The following is a 17,600-nucleotide window of genomic DNA, read 5'->3' as shown; positions in this document are numbered from 1 at the left end:
TTCCTTTTGGGATCCTGGGGACTAAGTTTGGATACACTAAGCTCAGGAAAGTTAATAGCTGTTCATTCCACAGAAAAATCTTTTTTTTTGCCCATGTTTAGCTGGTGGCAGTATCAGGTGGGAGACAGAGTATGAGGGAGGAAGGCTGAGACTCACTGGGGTCCAGTCCCACATTGGTCTTTCCCTTCTTCTAATCCACCAAGTCCTGTTCCATCTTAGGCTTAGGTGACACAGATGGCCTGACTGCCTGGAGTGTCCCATGTCCTGCTTCTGGCTGGCTCCTTCTCACCTTTCAAATCTTAGCTTAAATATTACCCCAGAGTCAGAGAGGGCTCCCTGAGTCCTTCAACATAGAGTCCTCTTCTGTTTCATCATAGCCTTTCAACCAGTTGTCATTGTATACTTGTTTAATGTCTGTCTTCCTCTATTTTCCTTCAGAGGACAGTGTCTATTTTATTTATAGTCTTTGAATGAACCAGTGATTTTTTTCTATACACCCAAAGTAGTACCTGCCTCATGATTTTAACATAAACATGTCTGAACTAAACAGTTGACACTTAATGCAATGTTTTTGTCCTTAGCACATTGTAGTAACTGTTATATAGACAGAATACAGCTCATACACATATATAAAAAATATATTTTTATATATACACACACACAAATTATAGCCACGTTGATTCTTCCCTACTTGCACATCGTTCCAAGAGGGGTTGGTGCTCCTGAGTACCCCTTTCCTTCCAAAGGTTTCTTGAGTAATTGATTTTGCTCACTTTGATGTTATGGAATTGTGGTGCCAGAAAAAGGACCTTTGAGATGCTCCAGTGTGGTTGCTGGGGTACAGACCCCCTATGTGGTGTTAAATTGCCTCTAGCCACTTTTCTGTCACTGCTGTGTTTTATACCATGCCTTTGCTTGGTGTGAAATGTGTGTAATGCTGATTTCCATTTCCAAGTTTTCACCAGCAACCCGGGGGCTCTTGAACTACCTGGTTTTCTCTTGAGTGTTATTAATTGCCTTTTACATTTAGTATACCATCCCATGCAGTCTGGACTGCTCTGGAAAGTGTGTATCATGTGCACCAGTTGTGTGGAGGTATACAAATGTACACACATACTTGTTTATAATAATTTTTTTAAATGGAGGATAAACAATAACAAACCAGGCTACATATAGTAGTGGGAGGGGAGAGATTAGAGTAACAGATAGAAGGTAAATTTCTCTGAATAGACCGTTTTGTAAATTTGACTTTGCAACTATATAAATGCATTACATAATTATAAAAAAATCAAAATGAGAAAATTTCTAAAAATTCTTGGCAAGATGAAACAAACCTTACTGTACACGGCAATGTAGGCATAATAACACAAAAAGGAAGCATTTCAATGACTAACACATAGTACTTTGGCCACACATTTCTAGTAGAAATATTCTAAGGGCAAGAAGAAAATTTAAACTCTTGTTAATGGTTAATATAGCCGGGCGCGGTGGCTCAAGCCTGTAATCCCAGCACTTTGGGAGGCCGAGACGGGCGGATCACGAGGTCAGGAGATCGAGACCATCCTGGCTAACACGGTGAAACCCCGTCTCTACTAAAAATACAAAAAAAAAACTAGCCGGGCGAAGTGGCGGGCGCCTGTAGTCCCAGCTACTCGGGAGGCTGAGGCAGGAGAATGGCGTAAACTCGGGAGGCGGAGCTTGCAGTGAGCTGAGATCTGGCCACTGCACTCCAGTCCGGGCGACAGAGCGAGACTCCGCCTCAAAAAAAAAAAAAAAAAAAAAAAAAAAAAAAAAAAAAAAAAGTTAATATAACATTGTTAGTAATAATATTGATATTGATATTCTGAATTATTATATTTCTATTATAAGATAAAACAAATAACTTAATTTTATTGGGAACTGATTTTTTACTGTAAGGAAAAAGATATGAAATCAAAGAAAAACCCTGTAATCCTAAATTTGAATAGCACATATCATTATGATCTTGTGATGTATTATCATCCATTAAAAGAATTTTATGAACTTTCTCAACATACAAGGCTCTAGAAACAATGTCTGGTCTAGCACCAGTGAGCACCCTTGATGCCCAAATTATGGTTTCTAGATACCTTTGCCCACTAAAGGGAACTAGGGTTCCTTGGAGAAATGGCTTGCTGCTAGGTCTGGGGCAGGAGATGTATAGTATGAGCCTAGAACATATTTCATCCTAGTAAGAAAGGATCCAGCATGGGGAAAGAGGGAGAGAACCCCATGGATTTACAGTGGTCCCCATAAGTGTGGGCCCTGGACCTGCAGCATCTGCATCACCTGGAAACTTGTCAAAAATTCACCCTCTCAGGCCTCCCACCAAACCTACTGAATCAGTAACTCTGAGCGTGCACCCCAGCAGTCTGATTTCATAGCCCTCTAGATAGGTTTGAGAACCACTGGATTTAAAGAAACTCAGGAGATAATCAAATACAAAACATGGATCTTGTTTGCATCCTGAATTGAACCAATTGTTTAGAAAAAGAAAATTATGAAGCAATCAGGGAAATGTGTTCACTGACTGGATGTGGTGATACTAAGGAATTACTGCCTTCTTTTAAAGGTGTCATAATGATACCGTGTTGGTTTTTTTTTGTTTGTTTGTTTTTAAAGAATCTTTTTGTGGCCGGGGTGGTGGCTCATGCCTGGAATCCCAGCACTTTCAGAGGCCAAGGTGGGAGGATCACCTGAGGCCAGAAGTTCTAGAGCAGCCTGAGCAACATAGTAAGATGTTCTCTGTTTAAAACAAACAAACAAACAAACCCAAATCTTCTAGAGAGATATAGTAAAATACTTTATAGATGATACAATTGGCTTCTAGGGTTGGTTCCAGAATCATCTTGGGGAGAGGATGGGCAGGAATGTAGTAGAGATAAGTATGGCCATGAATTGATCATTGCTGAAGCTGGATGGGCACTTGGGCATTCATTATTCACTTCTTTCTGCTTTTGTAAATGTTTGAGATTTTTTCACCATAAAAAGAAAACAAGCAAAAATTTCTGTCCCCGGAGTCAGGTGGAACACTGACAAGGAAGCCTGAGGCCTCCTGGGAGGGAGTGACTTCAGCGCTGCAGCTCTGTGGCCCTCAGGAAGGGTGTTCTGGTGACCTCCTGCAGCACCAGGCATGCTGCTCACACCCAGCGTCTCATCTGATTCCTTGCGGAAACCTTGAGGGAGTTAGCTATGATTCTTCCCCTTTTCCAGAGGTAGGAATGGAAACTCCCAAGAGGTTAAGTGACTTGCTTCAGCATCTTATAGTGGGAGTGGTGGAGTTGTACTTTGAGCCCCTGCTGTTGCTACCATGGAATATTCATCCTATAAAAATGAAGATTTGAATCCAGGGAACAACAGACATGTAAACAATTAAAATTCCCTGTTTTAAGTACTGGATAGAATATATACAGGGTGTTAGGAGAGCACCAGTGAAAATTAACCCACCGTGAGTGGGTAAATGGTGTCACAGCACCTACTCTGCACCAGACACTGGTGGTTAGAGGGAGGAGATGAGCGTGTAGTCAGTACAGGAAGCAAACAAGTAAAGGACCAGTCACTCCAGTGTGCCATGAGCGGTGATGGGGAGACACTGAGCCCCGGCGCACCCAGAGGAGCAGTAGCCAGCCTAAAAGAAGTGCCAGGTCAACCTCCTGGAAGAGGCGAAACCTGAGCTGACTTTAGAACGAGGAATGGGTCAACCAGGCCGAGATTGAAATGATCATTCCCGCTGTCTTCCATTATCTCATTTGAGTCTCACTCTACTGCAATGTGATAGCTGGATCAGGGATGATTATTCCAGTTTTACAGATGTGGGACTAAGGTGTTGACTGTAGAGAGACTTTGTCCTGGAATGTGTGGCCTCTGGAGCCATGACCAGAAAATCTTTGTGGGCTCTTAGCCACAAGGAAAAGAATCAAAGCAAACCTAATGTTTAAAATTAGGATCTGTTTGGGAAGAACTGTCGAAGTCCTTGTACCTGACATGACTGGTTAATCTTAAAAGTAGGTTAAGTCAGGGAATCAAAAAATGATACGTACCTTAAACATTTTAGTTTAACTTAAAACAGATAAATGTACATTCATTTGCCATTCTTTTGATGTAGGGCCAGGGCCTTTTCTTTTGAATATGGGTCTGCTGATTGGAGTTTCACATCTTCTTTCTTTCATAAACTGCATCCATAATGTATGTCTGTCACTTCCAATTTCTGTTTCTTTAAGATGAAGAGAAAACTTAGACACTTGCAAAGCAATTTGAATATAGAATTCTTCTAGACTGTGTTCCTCCCACGTCTTTTATAGTTGTCTCACCCACACCTAATTTGCCAGAAATGTGTTTTTTAGTGACTTGCTTTTATCAAGTCTTTCCTGAAGCATATGTTAGTTTTCATACAACTGGTTCGCTCTTTTAATACACATATTTCATGGGCTTACTTAATATTTAATTAAATTATGCAATTTGATGACAAGTACAGCTACCATAAACAAGTTTGGGAACAAACTAAAGTGACTCTTCATGAGCTGACAACTCACCATCTCTCCTGTTGGAAGCAGAAGTGTTTCGACGTAGCAGAGAGCGGCCTGTGCCAGGGTGCTTTCCTGACAGAAAGGGAGTGTCCTTCCTCCTGTGAGCTGGTTTGCTGGAGACCGGCTGAGAGGGCTCCACCGTGCGTATATTTCACCTCGGAGCACTGGGGACTCTGGCTTTGCCACCCATCCAGAGTTTACTCTGAAAAACCAGAAGAGTTTCTTCTAATGGAGCTTACTTTCCTCATAATACTTTTATATGATATTTTGAAGATTTAAACATTAAAAAATTTTTAAAATCAGCATTATATATAGTTTTTTTTTTTGAGACGGAGTCTCGCTCTGTCGCCCAGGCTGGAGTGCAGTGGCCGGATCTCAGCTCACTTCAAGCTCCGCCTCCCGGGTCCACGCCATTCTCCTGCCTCAGCCTCCCGAGTAGCTGGGACTACAGGTGCCGCCATCTCGCCCGGCTAATTTTTTGTATTTTTTAAGTGGAGACGGGGTTTTACTGTGTTAGGCAGGATGGTCTCGACCTCCTGACCTTGTGATCCGCCCGCCTCGGCCTCCCAAAGTGCTGGAATTACAGGCTTGAGCCACCACGCCCGGCCAGTTTTTGTAAAAAAAAAAAAAAAAAAAAAAAAAAAAACACTCAATTTGAAATCATATCTCACGGAGAGAATTGCTGTTAACATTTTGATGACATCTCAATATACACATCTATGGATGTGGGCGTTTGTGTTCAGTTTTGTGGAACAGGAATGCCTTGTACACAGGGCGTTTTGTTCTGGGCTCTTTTGTCACTAACTGTGATCATTTTTTGATATCAATATATAGAGCTCTACAACATTGTTTTTAATAGTTGTAAAACTATTGTATTATATGTAAGTACCATAATTTATCCAGATCTATACTGAAATCAGGTTATTTTTTCCTACCATGAACAATGCTGAGACGAACATCCTTGTACATAGGCATCTTCTTGTGCTTATGTTATTCCTTGGGGGAAATGCCAACGTGTAGAATTGCTGGGGCAAAGAGTTAAGCGCATCTCAGTTTGGGAGATCTTGCCAGGGCGTTCTCGCTGGGTCATGCCATCCCGCACTTCCACCAGATGCCACGAGGTGCTTTCCCTTTACCCTCAATGGGTTTTGTCCAGTGTTGCCTTCTCCCGGTTGTCAGGAAAAGGCTTCTAGTTTCCATTCAAATATTTTTGCTAGTGAGGTTGAGCATCCTTTTATATGGCTTTGTAATTTTTCTTGTGTAACATGACGTTTTATGTTCTTTGTTCATTTTTCTAATTTCTCTTCTCTTTAGATTGGAGAAATGAAGGCAGAGGTCACCAAACTACATAAAAAATTGTTTGAACAAGAAAAGAAGTTGCAAAACACCATGAAGCTTTTGCAGCTGAGCAAGCGCCAGGAAAAAGTCATCTTTGATCAATGTGAGTGAGTGTGTGGGTGGCCGCTATGCCTGACGACTTCCTGCCTCCAAGGGCTCCCAGTTCTGCGCTGGATTACCCACTTTGGAGCCCAGATTGTAATCATGCCTCCTATCTGTGGGTGTCTTTTCATACTCCATCCTTTCTGACTCACACAGACAAATGTATTCACTTAACACACCTTTGTAGAGCAGCCCCTTGGTGTCAGGGACTGTTATCTCACTGGGAGACAGTCGTGTGGCATGTCAGTGATGGAAACATGCAGAGCACTGGGGTGGGAGTTGGGTGGGCGTCACTCTGTCCTGGGGAGGTGGGCATCTTAGACAAAGTATAACCCCTGCGCTGAGTGTGAAATGAGAGTAGGTGTTGTCACATGGAGCAGGGAGTGGCAGTCCCACAGGGAAGAGCATGGACAGAGGCACAAAGGCAGGAAATAAGGTTTTGTATGTGAGAAACCAAAACCAGTCCCTGTGGGGTAAAGGCTGCAAACAGTGAATTGAGGCAGGAGGGATTGGGGGTCAGGGAGTACTTCATGAAAGACTGAAGGTGGCAGGCTCAGGGCAGAGGATTGGCCTGTCAAATCTGTGTGCAAGAATGGCTCGCTGGTGGCTGCTCCACCAGTGAGGCAGAGGCCGACTCACTAGTCAGACAGGAAAGGTGGCTACGATGCTGGGGATCCAGAGGAGGGCATGGATTTGAGAAATTCTTCTCAAGGCAGATGCCAAGACTCAGGATTGGCGAAGTGAAGTAACTTTTTTAAGGTCAGTCCCAGTTCTGATCTAGCCACTTTGGAGATTGTGTGGGAGCAGCTCTGTTTCCCGGTTTAAACTCTCAGCACTCCCTCCCGCTGCATTTAGAGGAGCAGGCGGTAGCTGAGTTTCCATTAGTGCCTGTTGGCAACATGGCCCTGGCCAAGCCTGTGCTGTCTGTGTGTCAGTTTCCCTGTCTTAGGAGAACTGCTGACTGCAGCACTTTCTCTCTGGATGTGCCAGCCTGCCTTGTGCGGCTCTTCTATCAAAGTCCAACGTTTCTGGGGCATTTCTGAGAAGCACAGCACAGAGATTATTGCCAAGTAGGAGTTCTCCTTAGCCACCCCTGGGAACCTTCTGAAAATAGACTCTGTGAGACTGGCAGTGTTTGAACTGCAAAAGAGAGGAGCTCAGCCACTGAGCAGGCACTGAGTTCCTGTTCTTTGCCCCTTACGCCAGGCCCTGGGGACAGAGATGAATGAGACAGTCTTTGCCAGTGAGGGTTCCGGGCTTAATGAGGGAGACACACAGCTTAGCTGCAGGACAGTGTACTGAGTGCATCCTGGGAGGCCTGAGAGGTGGTTCAAGACTGACTGGGTCTTGAGGAATGACTAGGAGTTCATCAGACAGTGAAGGGGCAGGAATAGGATTCTGGCAGATGGCCCTGTGGCCTTGCTGCTGTGCTCCCAGGGGTGAGAGAGAACTGAGTACTCAGGGACATGCTTAGGACATGCAAAGGATTTTCCTGTGAGAGATGAGTAAGAGGGAGAAGCAGGAAACATGTTGCAAGGACCCTTGTGGATAGGACTCCAGGACGAGCAGCAGGGACCAGCGGGGTCCATGTGTGTGTTACAAGATCCCATGGCTGAGCTTGGAGGGGCCAGGAGGCCGGGAAGACCTCTTTGGTGGCTGCAATAGACCCCCAGGTGGGCAGTGGGTCCAGACTGTGGGAGAGGGGATGGTTTTGAAAGATTGTAAGGAGGTCAACCTGGCAGACTGGTGGATGTCTGTGGGGTTCTGGTTGAGGGTTTCGTGTCACTCGTAGAGAAAAGGAGCACAGAGGGGAACCTGGAGAGAGACAGTGCCAGCTGTGGTCATGTTAAGGCATCTGTGGAATATTTGGGTTAGACTCTTGGAGCAGCAGTGGGGTGGGAAGCGATGCTCTGCATGGGTCTAGGAAAAGGCAGAACTCCCTGCATTGGCATCTCTCCTTCTCAGCAGCCTGTGACCCTGAACAGTCACAGGGCAGGTAGCTAACCCTATTGACAGGTGAGGAAATTGCAGAAGTAGGTTTGGATGGGTTGTGTCCTGTGGTCGGTCAGAAGGACAGAACTAGAACCCAGGTCCCCTGTGTCCTAGGTCAGAGATCATGGAATTATTGATTGAGCACAGTTCAGATCTCCACTCTTATGTGACCTGCATTAGACTAAAACCCTAAGCTTTAGATTCCTCATCTCTAACTGGAGACATGAATTCCAAAGGACTCAGACTAACTAGTGGGGCCGGGTTCAATAGCAACTTTATAAAAAGCACCCCAGTTTTCTCATCTGTAAAATAAGGATGATAACGCTACCTAAACTGTATTGTACTTAGCACAGTCTCGGGGGCAGAGGAGATGCTCACCCAGTCCCTCCTCTTTCTTTCCATTAGGCCAGACCAATTCCTATGCATGGAGGTAGCAAATCATTCATAGTAAGAAGAGCCGCAAATGTCTCATAGCACTTCCCCTCCTGAGCTGGTGTTGCCCGTCTCCATATCTCCTAGGCCTGGCACAGAGCAGGCTCCGCCAGAGCAGGGTGAGGGGCTTGCCCCAGGCAGCATAGCTGGTGGCTGACCCGGGCCTGCAACTCCTCCTGTGCCAGGCTCTGCAGCTCATCCCAAGGAGCCAGGTCCTGGGAAATTCTCCAAGCCCTGCAGACTTCACAGACCTGCTCTGTGAAGTGGACTAGGTGAAAGTTGGCATAGCACCTCCTCTTCCTCCATCCCCTCATGGTGATGGGGAAGGGCAAAGGCCAGGGCTGACTGCTACCTGGTCAAACTGACACTATACCTTCTCAGAGTCTACAGGGGAAAGTAAGGAAAGGGCATCCCAGTGGGACCCTAAGAGTCCTGATGCCCTGGGGCCACTCACTGGCCATGTGACCTGGAACCAGGTGCCTCAGTTCCGAGCCTCAGGTCCTCATTTGCAAAGCGAGGACAGTAGTTCTGCCCCATAGGGTGGGGGAGTATTCAGTGAGGCCACAGTTGGAAACCACCTGTCACCAGGTCAACACTGTTCAGCTCAGGTCGGTACCTTCTTCCCAGCACTCTGTTGAGGTGGGAAGAACCGTGGACTGAGTTGGGCAGACCCGCGTGTGAGTCCCATCTCTGTGCTGGGGCCAGTCTAGATTTGGGACAAGTCCTTTGTCACTGTGTTCCTCGGTCTTCTCCTTGCAGCAGGGATTTCTGTGCTTTGGACTGCGGCAGTGCTGTTGAGGTGCAGGGGTCCCCTCAAAGCTTGAGCCAGGTGATCCTTAGTTCTTCTGCTATGAGCTTTGTTCTCTAGGGACATGGAGTGATCTTTCACACTCATCTTTAACCTCCACAGCTGTGATACTTAATCTTTTCTGGGTCTCAGGCCCCTTGGTGAATCTGGAGAAAGCTGTGGTCTCTCTGTGGAAAAATGCAGACATCCAGATACATACCCTCATTTGCACACAGTGTTGGAGGATTTAGGACTGACCCCCCAAACATATCCAGCGCCCCATGTCAAGAACTTTGCCCTGCAGCAGGAGGTCAGGTTGGGGGTAGAGGGGCAGCGGCCACCTCTGAAAGTCGTTTTGCTTGGCTAAAAACAAAGTCCACACCGTCTGTTCTGTTCCCAGTGTCATAGATTGCAAATAAACTCCATTACCTCCAGATGGAAATTTTCGTGAGGCAAGAAATCAGTATTTTCTCAGGGCCACCACACAACACCTATTCTGAAGAAGCCACTGGGGAGCCGGGCTGTGTGTGTTGGGCGTTGAGTCTGTTACAGCCTCTGGCACTGTTGGCTAAAGGTGCGGCTCCAGAAGCCTTTGGTGTTTCCAGCATGGGGAGTAAGCTGATCTCCTTACCCTCACCAAGCCCTGTTGAGAACAGATTCCCTGTCAGGCTCAACTCTGATCAAGAGGGGCATTCTTGCCGCTGCTGGAGTTTGTGTTGGACAAGAAAAAGTCTGAAGGAAGAGGCACGTTTCCAGTTGCTCCTGAAAGCCAGGGCTCGCCTGCCCCTCCTGGGAATTCGGATACACAGGGCATCTGTCTAGTACGGTGCTCCGGGCGTCAGCGTCGGCAGGGACCTCTGAAACTATCCCACCCAACCATCTCCTGTCCAGGCAGAATGTGACTTGCCCTGGGAACCAGGCTGGGTTATTCCACCAGTTGAAGGGCAGGCAGAGGAGAAGCAGCATGCCCACGGCGTTTTCTTCCAGGTCATTTGGAGCTGGCTGTAAGAGCTGCTGGGTAAAAACCTGGATTTGTAGAACTTGGACCCTCACATGTGGGTCTGCCTGATCGGGGCACAGTCCCTTCCCACAGCTGCTTCCCACAGGGCCTAGGAAACTCAAGAGTGCTAGGCAGGCCCAGGCCTCTACCCTCCCAGCGCCATTGCCCTCCCTGGCCCACAGAGGTGAGCCTGAGGGATACCTGGACAGCCGGGTGACCGTGCAGAGCTGTGGTGTCTTCTGTGAACCGGCATAGCGTGCTCTAGTCTCTGCATCGCTGTCAGGTGGTGGCTTAGCGGGGCCTCAAAGAGGTGTTGTTGATGCGTTATTTGGCCCTGGGGTGTGTGATGGGTCAGGTAGGCCCTTGGTACCTCCCTCTGGTCTGGATGCTTCAGACCTCATGTTGTCCATGTGTCTGAGCCCTTTGGGGTGGGGCTCATCCTCCCTGCACTTGGCTTTCACACGGCTCTCCTGGACATCCATGCCCCTAATCATTGCATTCTTTGCTCTCTCCTCAGTGGTCATAACCCACAGAATCCTTCGGAAGGCCAGAGGAAACCTGGAGGTATGCCCTTTGAGTCTTCACTGTAGGCCAGTGGAAGGTTGGGAGGGGTGCAGGGCCAGAAAGGACCGCTTGAAAAATGAAGGGGCAGGGGGATCCAGGGGACATGTCCTCCTCAGAGAGTTGTGTGTTTCTGCCAGCAGTGCATGGAAAGTTGTGTTTTATCATGCCCTGTCGCCAGTGGGGGTTCTAAGTTTTAAATTTGTATGCTATTTTTACCAGTAAGAAATTCAACAAACAAAGCTTGGCACATAGTAGGCATTTGATGAATATTTCTTGAATGAATGCAGTATGATCTCATCGTCATTTTATTCGGTAAATATTTACTGACTAAACTATGTCTTTGAAAGCACTTTGAGAGTAACAGTCTCGCGTTTACCTCTGTCAGGGGTCTTACTTCAGAAACCTCCACTGGACTTAAAATTCTCCTTTTTTTCTCCCTTTTCCTAGCTTAGGCCCGGGGGAGCCCATCCAGGAACATGCAGTCCCAGCAGACCAGGCTCCTGAGAAGAACTTGCAGTCAATAAAGCTTGTGCTTCCCCACTGAGCTCACACTGCCTCTTTGTTCCAAGGGTGGTTCCTATTTATTGAGGAAGAAAGAGCTGTCTGGCCAAAGGAAATCTTTTTTTTCCCTTCACGTTTTCTCTCTGAAAGTTGGCCTGAGAGTTGTTGTCAGAAAAGTGCAGGTGCTCCACAAACGGGTGGTAAAAAGGCCTGGAGCTCTTGGATGTCGCATTTCAGATCTGGGGCAGGCACCGGAACTGAGGCTGTGCGCCTTGGTGGGCTTCACGTCTTCCCCTGGATTTGCTTAGTACTCATTAAATGATTCATTTCATTTCACCTTGATGATTCTGTTGTTTTGTGTGGAGCCTCAAAGCCCAGGTCCCAAAATCCTAAGTGGGACAGGCCAGGGTTCCACGAGTCACATGGCTCACTGCTGAGCTCGCTCAGGTGTCCAGAGAAGAGCACCTCCGTGCAGCGTGGCTGTGGGCACTGGCGTGTGCTCAGCATCTCACAGTCTGCTGGACAGCAGCCCTTGCAGTGGTGCCATTCCCGATTTAGCAAAGAGCAAAGTGAGGCCCAGAGCTGGGATGTGGCATTTGCATTGTCCCCGTGATGACAGGGGTGTGTCATCAGCCATCCACATCGCTGCCTCTGACCAAGATACCCCAGCCAAAACACTTTAGCGGCTTCCCACTACCCTCTGATCCAAGCCCGAGCCCCTAACAAGGTTTACAAGCCTTGCTGGCACCTCCGGTTCCTTGCCCATCTCGCCTCCTCCCACTCCACTCTGTGTTCCGGGCAAACTGAACAGTGTTCTCCCCAGCCTAACGCAGGCTGCACCCTCTTGGACATGCTCCTCCCACCCTTTCTTTTTCTAGTTAGCTTTGAATGGTCCTTCAGAAGTATTTTTTCTGCCCTTGGGGAAGCCTCTCCTGACCTGATACTAGGTGGAATACCCCACCTCTGCTCCCGCAGCCCCCACACCACTGTGCAAATCCTCTGAGTCCCTGGAGAGCAGAGGCTTGTGCTGACCACGGAATTGCCAGCACCTGGCCTGGCACCCAGCTCCCCAGACAGGATGGTGAGGGGAGGAGACTGGATTGCACTGACTGGAAGCGTAGGGTGCTGCAGCCTAGGCTGGGAGTCCGGGGAGTGGCCTTATGCCACTTTGCCTGTCTCCCCATCCATTAAGAGAGGGGTGGGGCAAGTGGGTAGTGAGGACCCTTTCTGCTTGGGTTCCTGCCATCTGTGCTCTTCTGAGAAATATTTGCACAGATACACCTTGGTTGAATATGTACCAGTGTGTGAAAACTCAGATTGAGCCATAATGTCACTGGAGTGCCTTTTGCAAGCAGTCGCAACAGTTGACTTCCTAAATGGAAGCTGGGTGGGCTGAGGCACCAGGTCGGCGTGGTGCTGTGGAGCCGGAGGCCTGGTTCCAGTCCCGAGTCTCACGCTTCTGTAAGTGAGAGTTACTCTTGCCCAGTACTGTTACGGAGTTGGGAGCCTCAAATTTTGGAAGCAGCTGAACAAGACCCTTTCCACAAATGGGTGACTCTTCTTCAGTGTCTCAGTGACTGGTCTTAAGCAAGTTTTAAAGTACTGTTTTAAGTTCTATGGCTATGTTGTGCCAAACCCCTATTAACCTCAGTAGGGAAGGCTCAGGTTCAAGAGGCCTGAGAAGAGACCCACAGAGCCAGCAAACAGGATGTGGGCTTTATTAGAGGCTTACATACAGGGAACAGTCCAGAGGCGGCAGGACTGGACAGGGGAACTGCTTTTCATACAGAAACGGATAGTTCAGTGGCAGCGGCTGAACAACACAACCCACGGCCCCAGGTGGGGCAGGAAAACTGCCACCACTTATAAACAGCATGCGGTTTATATAGCATTTTTCACTTAACCTTCCCCCAAGGACCTCTGCCTGGGAACCTTTTAACCCAAAACTCAGGGCCTCAGTCCCCTGTACAGCCCGTGTCCCATGAGATGGGCTGGGGGGCTCAGATATTCCTCACAAACAAGGAACAAATCTCCGGGTTGGCCGCTCCTCGATTCTCTAGCTCAGAACAACATTAAGATGCGTCTGCCATACAGAGTCGTTCTAAGGGTATGCTTAAGCTATTGCTATCAGAGCATTTACCCTCCAGGCAGATGTGCACAAATGTAAGCATGTGTGGTTGCGGGGGGAGTGGGGAAGATAGGAGTAGGTTGTACAGTGTAGTAGATATAGCTCAGGCAAGGCCTGGAAGTCAGATCTGGGCTCAGATGTCCCCACAGGGGAAGAGTCCTACCTTGCCTGGCACATGGTCAGTGCACAGCCCATGGGAGCTGAACCTTGTCATTGGCAAGGGCTTGAGGTGGAGGGATTGGAGGAGAGATCCACCTTGGATGCTGGTACGTCCCAGGCCCGTCTGGTTGGTGAGGCCAGGCATGCCTGGGAGCAGGACCTGCGGAGGAGGGGCTCCAGGAGTCCAGCTGGCCATTTGCTTCAGGTCACCCACAGCTTTTCAGGAACACAATAATCTAAAAGTAAGTACATTTTTATCCCCCAGTTTAGAGTCAGGTAAAATACTTTTAACCTTGGGCTAGTGAAGGCCCTCCCTCTTCTGGGAGGTGGAGGAGCAGCCTGGTTTGTTTGGGCTGGATTAGTGCCAAGAACAAACTCTGCAAATAAGACAATTTGGACCTTGGAAAAAGCTCCATTGTCCCTGGTGAGTTAATTTTACCAGCAGCTGAATTCAGGAGGCTTTGAAGCAGTAATCAGAAAATGCGTCAATTTCCCGTCAGTGAAATTAATCACCACGTGTGCTGGAGGAGCTGCACCTGAGAGAAACAGCTGCAGGGACTAAATATATAGTGAGAGAAGGATTGGGAGACAGGCTCAGGGCCTCCTGCTTGCCCTGCCTTGGAAATGGTGCTTTGATCTCACTTCTGAGGCCCAGCTCCCCACGTCCCTATCAGGGTCCTGAAGAGTAAAATCCTCGCCCTTCTGACTGGCGCTTACCTGGATGGTAGTAGCCACGCTGTGCATTTCAGTAATCTGCACCACCTCACCCATTTTACAAATGAGAAGACCAAATGTAGCCAGAATTTGAACCTGAGTCTGTTAAAACCTGATGTCCCTTGGATTATCAGTATTCCCCCTAAATGCCATCTCTTCGAAAAATTGCAGCATTTCCCTGTTACAAATCGAAGTTTTCTCTACCCTTTCCAACAAAACGTCTCTGGATGACCAGAGCAGGGGCCAGAGACCCACAATTGAATTCCTCAACACAGCAGCCCTGAGAACTGCTTGTAAATGGGTGGTGGAAGGGAGAAAGAGTGATCTTGTTAATAAGTTCTCGGCATTGTGGAAGCTGAGAAACCTGCCTGGGGGATCTGGCCTTGCCAAATTGCCTCTTCAATCTTGGCCATATTTTAGGGCTAACTCAAAAATGCAATTATCAAAATTACTCATCCCATCTCCTGAGAAGCCCAGGACTGTGCCTCAGGGGCTAGACCTGTTTACCTCTTGCCACAGATGGGCGCCAGGTGGGGTGGGGGTGAGCAGATCCAGAGAGCCAGGCTCCCCAGGTGGGACCTTCTAGTGGAACCAAGCCTCAGTTTCCTTATTCGCAAAAATTATGAGATGTGGAAAGATACACAATGGCTAACTGTGAGGCCCAGACATGGCCAAATTGCTGGGGTTCATCCGTTCACCTCAGTGAAGGATCTGCCTCTGGCCAGCAGCACATGCTAGAGACATCCTTACACCTCCTTCTTCCTCACCCTCCATATCCCATCCATGATCAGGGCCACTCCACTTGTATCTCCCAAGGCCATCGCTTCATTCATCTCCACTGCCATCTCGGTCCAAGTGACCATCAGCTCTCCCCTGGACAGCTTACTGTAATAGCTTTTCAGTTGGCCTCCCACATCCACCCCCTGCCAAATGTCCACCATACCACAGCTAGAGTGATTCTTTAAAAGGCAAGCAAATCATATTATCCCCCTTGTTCAAAAATATGGGATGCCTCTCATCACACCTAGTGTGGTCAGCAAGCCCTCAGTTCCCTGAGTCCCCCTGTCCGCCGTCTTGGCTCCCTGTGCTCCAGTCTCAGGGCTTTCATCTCTGTCCACAGGACCTTTGCACATGCTGCCCCCTGCCTAGCATGCTCTTACCCTGGCTTCTCCTGCTAGTCAGAGATGGCTTCCGGATCAGGAGCCGCTATTCTGCATGGTCAGAGCGTGATTATCCGCCTTCACTGGCACTTGGCCACTGTGTGACCTTGGGTTCTTCCTCTCCCTGTCATTGACCTGAAGCTCCGTGAAAACACAGACCTCATGTGATTTGCTCACCACACCAGCCCCACTGCCTGGGACAGGGCCAGCAAATATATTCACTCAGCAAACCTTGCCAGAGCTTCTCCCACCTTCTTCTGGAGGAACTCTGGAGGAACTTGGTTGGGAGAAGAGACAAGTAATATAGTGAGTAGGGAACATTTGCTTAGACCTGGGGTCCTGGGATCCTGGGGTCCTCAGAGCCTGGCTGTCTTTGGAACATCGTCATAGGCAGTCATCATAACAGCCCTGGGTGGGAGGGACTGCTTTTTTCATATGAAGGACTGGGGCACGGAGTGACCCGCCCAAGATCACAAGGCTTCAGATGGAGGCCCACAGGCTGCAGAGCCCAGCTCCCCGCCGCTGCGTGCGAATGCAGTTCAGTATGGCCAGTGCCCAGGTGGCTGGCCAGGCTGGAGTGCAGCCCACACTGGCAGCATCTGCTTCCACTTGCAGCCCACTCAGGCGGTTCCTGCCAGTGATCCAAAGCCCAGCCCTGCTCCTGGCGAGGCCCAGAGAGGCCTCATCCTTGCTGGGAGGCAGGCAGTTGGAGTTGCTTCTGACTCATCCTTTTAGACCTCTTTGTCCTCAGGGTTGCCCAGGTCCCCTCTTTTCCTGTTGACCCCATTCCCTGGGAAGCCGCCGGCCCTGCCTGACTGGAGAGGGCAGCACTGGGCAGGGCTCACCCCTCCAACTGGATCACAATGGGACTAAGTGCATGGTGGTTGCCAAAGCGCCCTCCCCCACGCGCCTCTCTCAAATGCAAAAGCACGTCCTTGTTAACAGGCATTCACGGGAGAGCTTAATTACATGTTTTCAGGTCTAAAACGATCCTCTGTTTGTGTTAATACCACTTTCTCGTTCCAAACAGAACCGCAGTGTGGTCCCAGCTCGTATGTGACACTGGCCGACTGTGGGCAGACACAGGGAAGAAAGAGAACCAGGTCGCCCTGGCCTCGCCCTCCTCTTTAGCCAAAACGATGGTGGGGTCGGGGGCCACAGACAGAGAGTGACCGGGCCGGGGGCTCCTTTGTGGTGGAAGCCAGAGGCTGGGAGCCCACCTGGAGAGTGTGGAGTGGGTGTGAGAGGGAGACACAGGTGGGCGGGGTGTGGACACTCAGCATAGGAAGGTATTTGGAGACAGTCGCAGTTACACACTCAGCATCTGCTGGCACCTACCCAAGCCCAGAGCTCCCAGAGCTGCCAGAGCCCCACGGGCGCCCGAGGCACTGCCAGTCAAGCGTGGGAGACAGGCCAGCACACAGGTGATCCGTGGTCATGATAAATGGTCACAGGGGGCCATGGACACCCAGAAAATGAGCTCCTACTGGGCCCTGGAGGTGAGCAGGGGAGGTGTCCTGGGGTGACCCTGGGCGAGCAGTAAAGGCCAACTGGGAATTGTGGGGCAGAGAAGGGATGGGGGTGGGGCTCCTAGGCAGAGGAAACAGCAGGGACTAGGGTCTGTGAGTGGTGCATTGGCCTGGCTAGAGTCAGTCAGCAGCATGGGAAGTGCCTCCAGTGGCAGCTTGAGGCCGGTGGGTGTCATCGGGAGCAGCAGGGGAGGCACGGGTAGGTTTTTGTCTGGGAAGGGGTGGAGGGACGTTGCCGAGTGTCCAGGGTGCAGGCTGGAGGGTTCTCACCTGGTCAGGAGCCGGGAACAGAGAGACAGGGTGGATTTGGGACACTTATGAGGATGTGGGGACCCGTGTGTGTATGTCTGTGTGTGTGTGTGTGTGTGTGTGTGTGTGTGTGTGTGTGTGCGCGCGCGCGCCCTGGCGGTGGGGGTGAGGAGGAGAGGGTCCATGCTGCAGGTTTCTGGCCCAGCCAATGGTGTGGGCACCTCCACAGGGAGAGAAGAATACGGAAAGTATGGAACAGTATGGAATGCCAACTGCATCTTTCAAGGTGGGCAGAATCTACAGGGTTGGGGTAGGGGAGGAAACAGCCTGTGCAAAGGCGTGGAGGCCACTGAGGGACCCATGGTAGTGGAGCGTGGCCGGGACATGAAACAGGAGGTTGG

General features: G+C 49.4%; 1 protein-coding gene across 3 annotated transcripts in view; it reads left to right on the top strand.

Moving 5' to 3' along the window:
- CDK5RAP2 (CDK5 regulatory subunit associated protein 2) overlaps positions 1-11,299 on the top strand; it is a 204,784-nt gene extending 193,485 nt beyond the window's left edge. For all 3 annotated transcript variants that reach the window (XM_030919432.1, XM_030919433.1, XM_030919431.1), the window contains 3 exons: positions 5,859-5,985; positions 10,713-10,759; positions 11,207-11,299. In XM_030919432.1, the coding sequence (XP_030775292.1) occupies positions 5,859-5,985; positions 10,713-10,759; positions 11,207-11,263 (231 nt within the window). In that variant the 3' untranslated portion in view covers positions 11,264-11,299. The remainder of the gene's footprint in view (positions 1-5,858; positions 5,986-10,712; positions 10,760-11,206) is intronic.
- The last annotated feature ends 6,301 nt before the right edge of the window (positions 11,300-17,600 follow it).

This window comes from Rhinopithecus roxellana, chromosome 16 (assembly GCF_007565055.1).
Source record: "Rhinopithecus roxellana isolate Shanxi Qingling chromosome 16, ASM756505v1, whole genome shotgun sequence".
NCBI lineage: Eukaryota > Metazoa > Chordata > Mammalia > Primates > Cercopithecidae > Rhinopithecus > Rhinopithecus roxellana.
The sequence above is the reverse complement of the archived record's forward strand: the minus strand, read 5'-3'. Positions and strand labels throughout refer to the sequence as shown.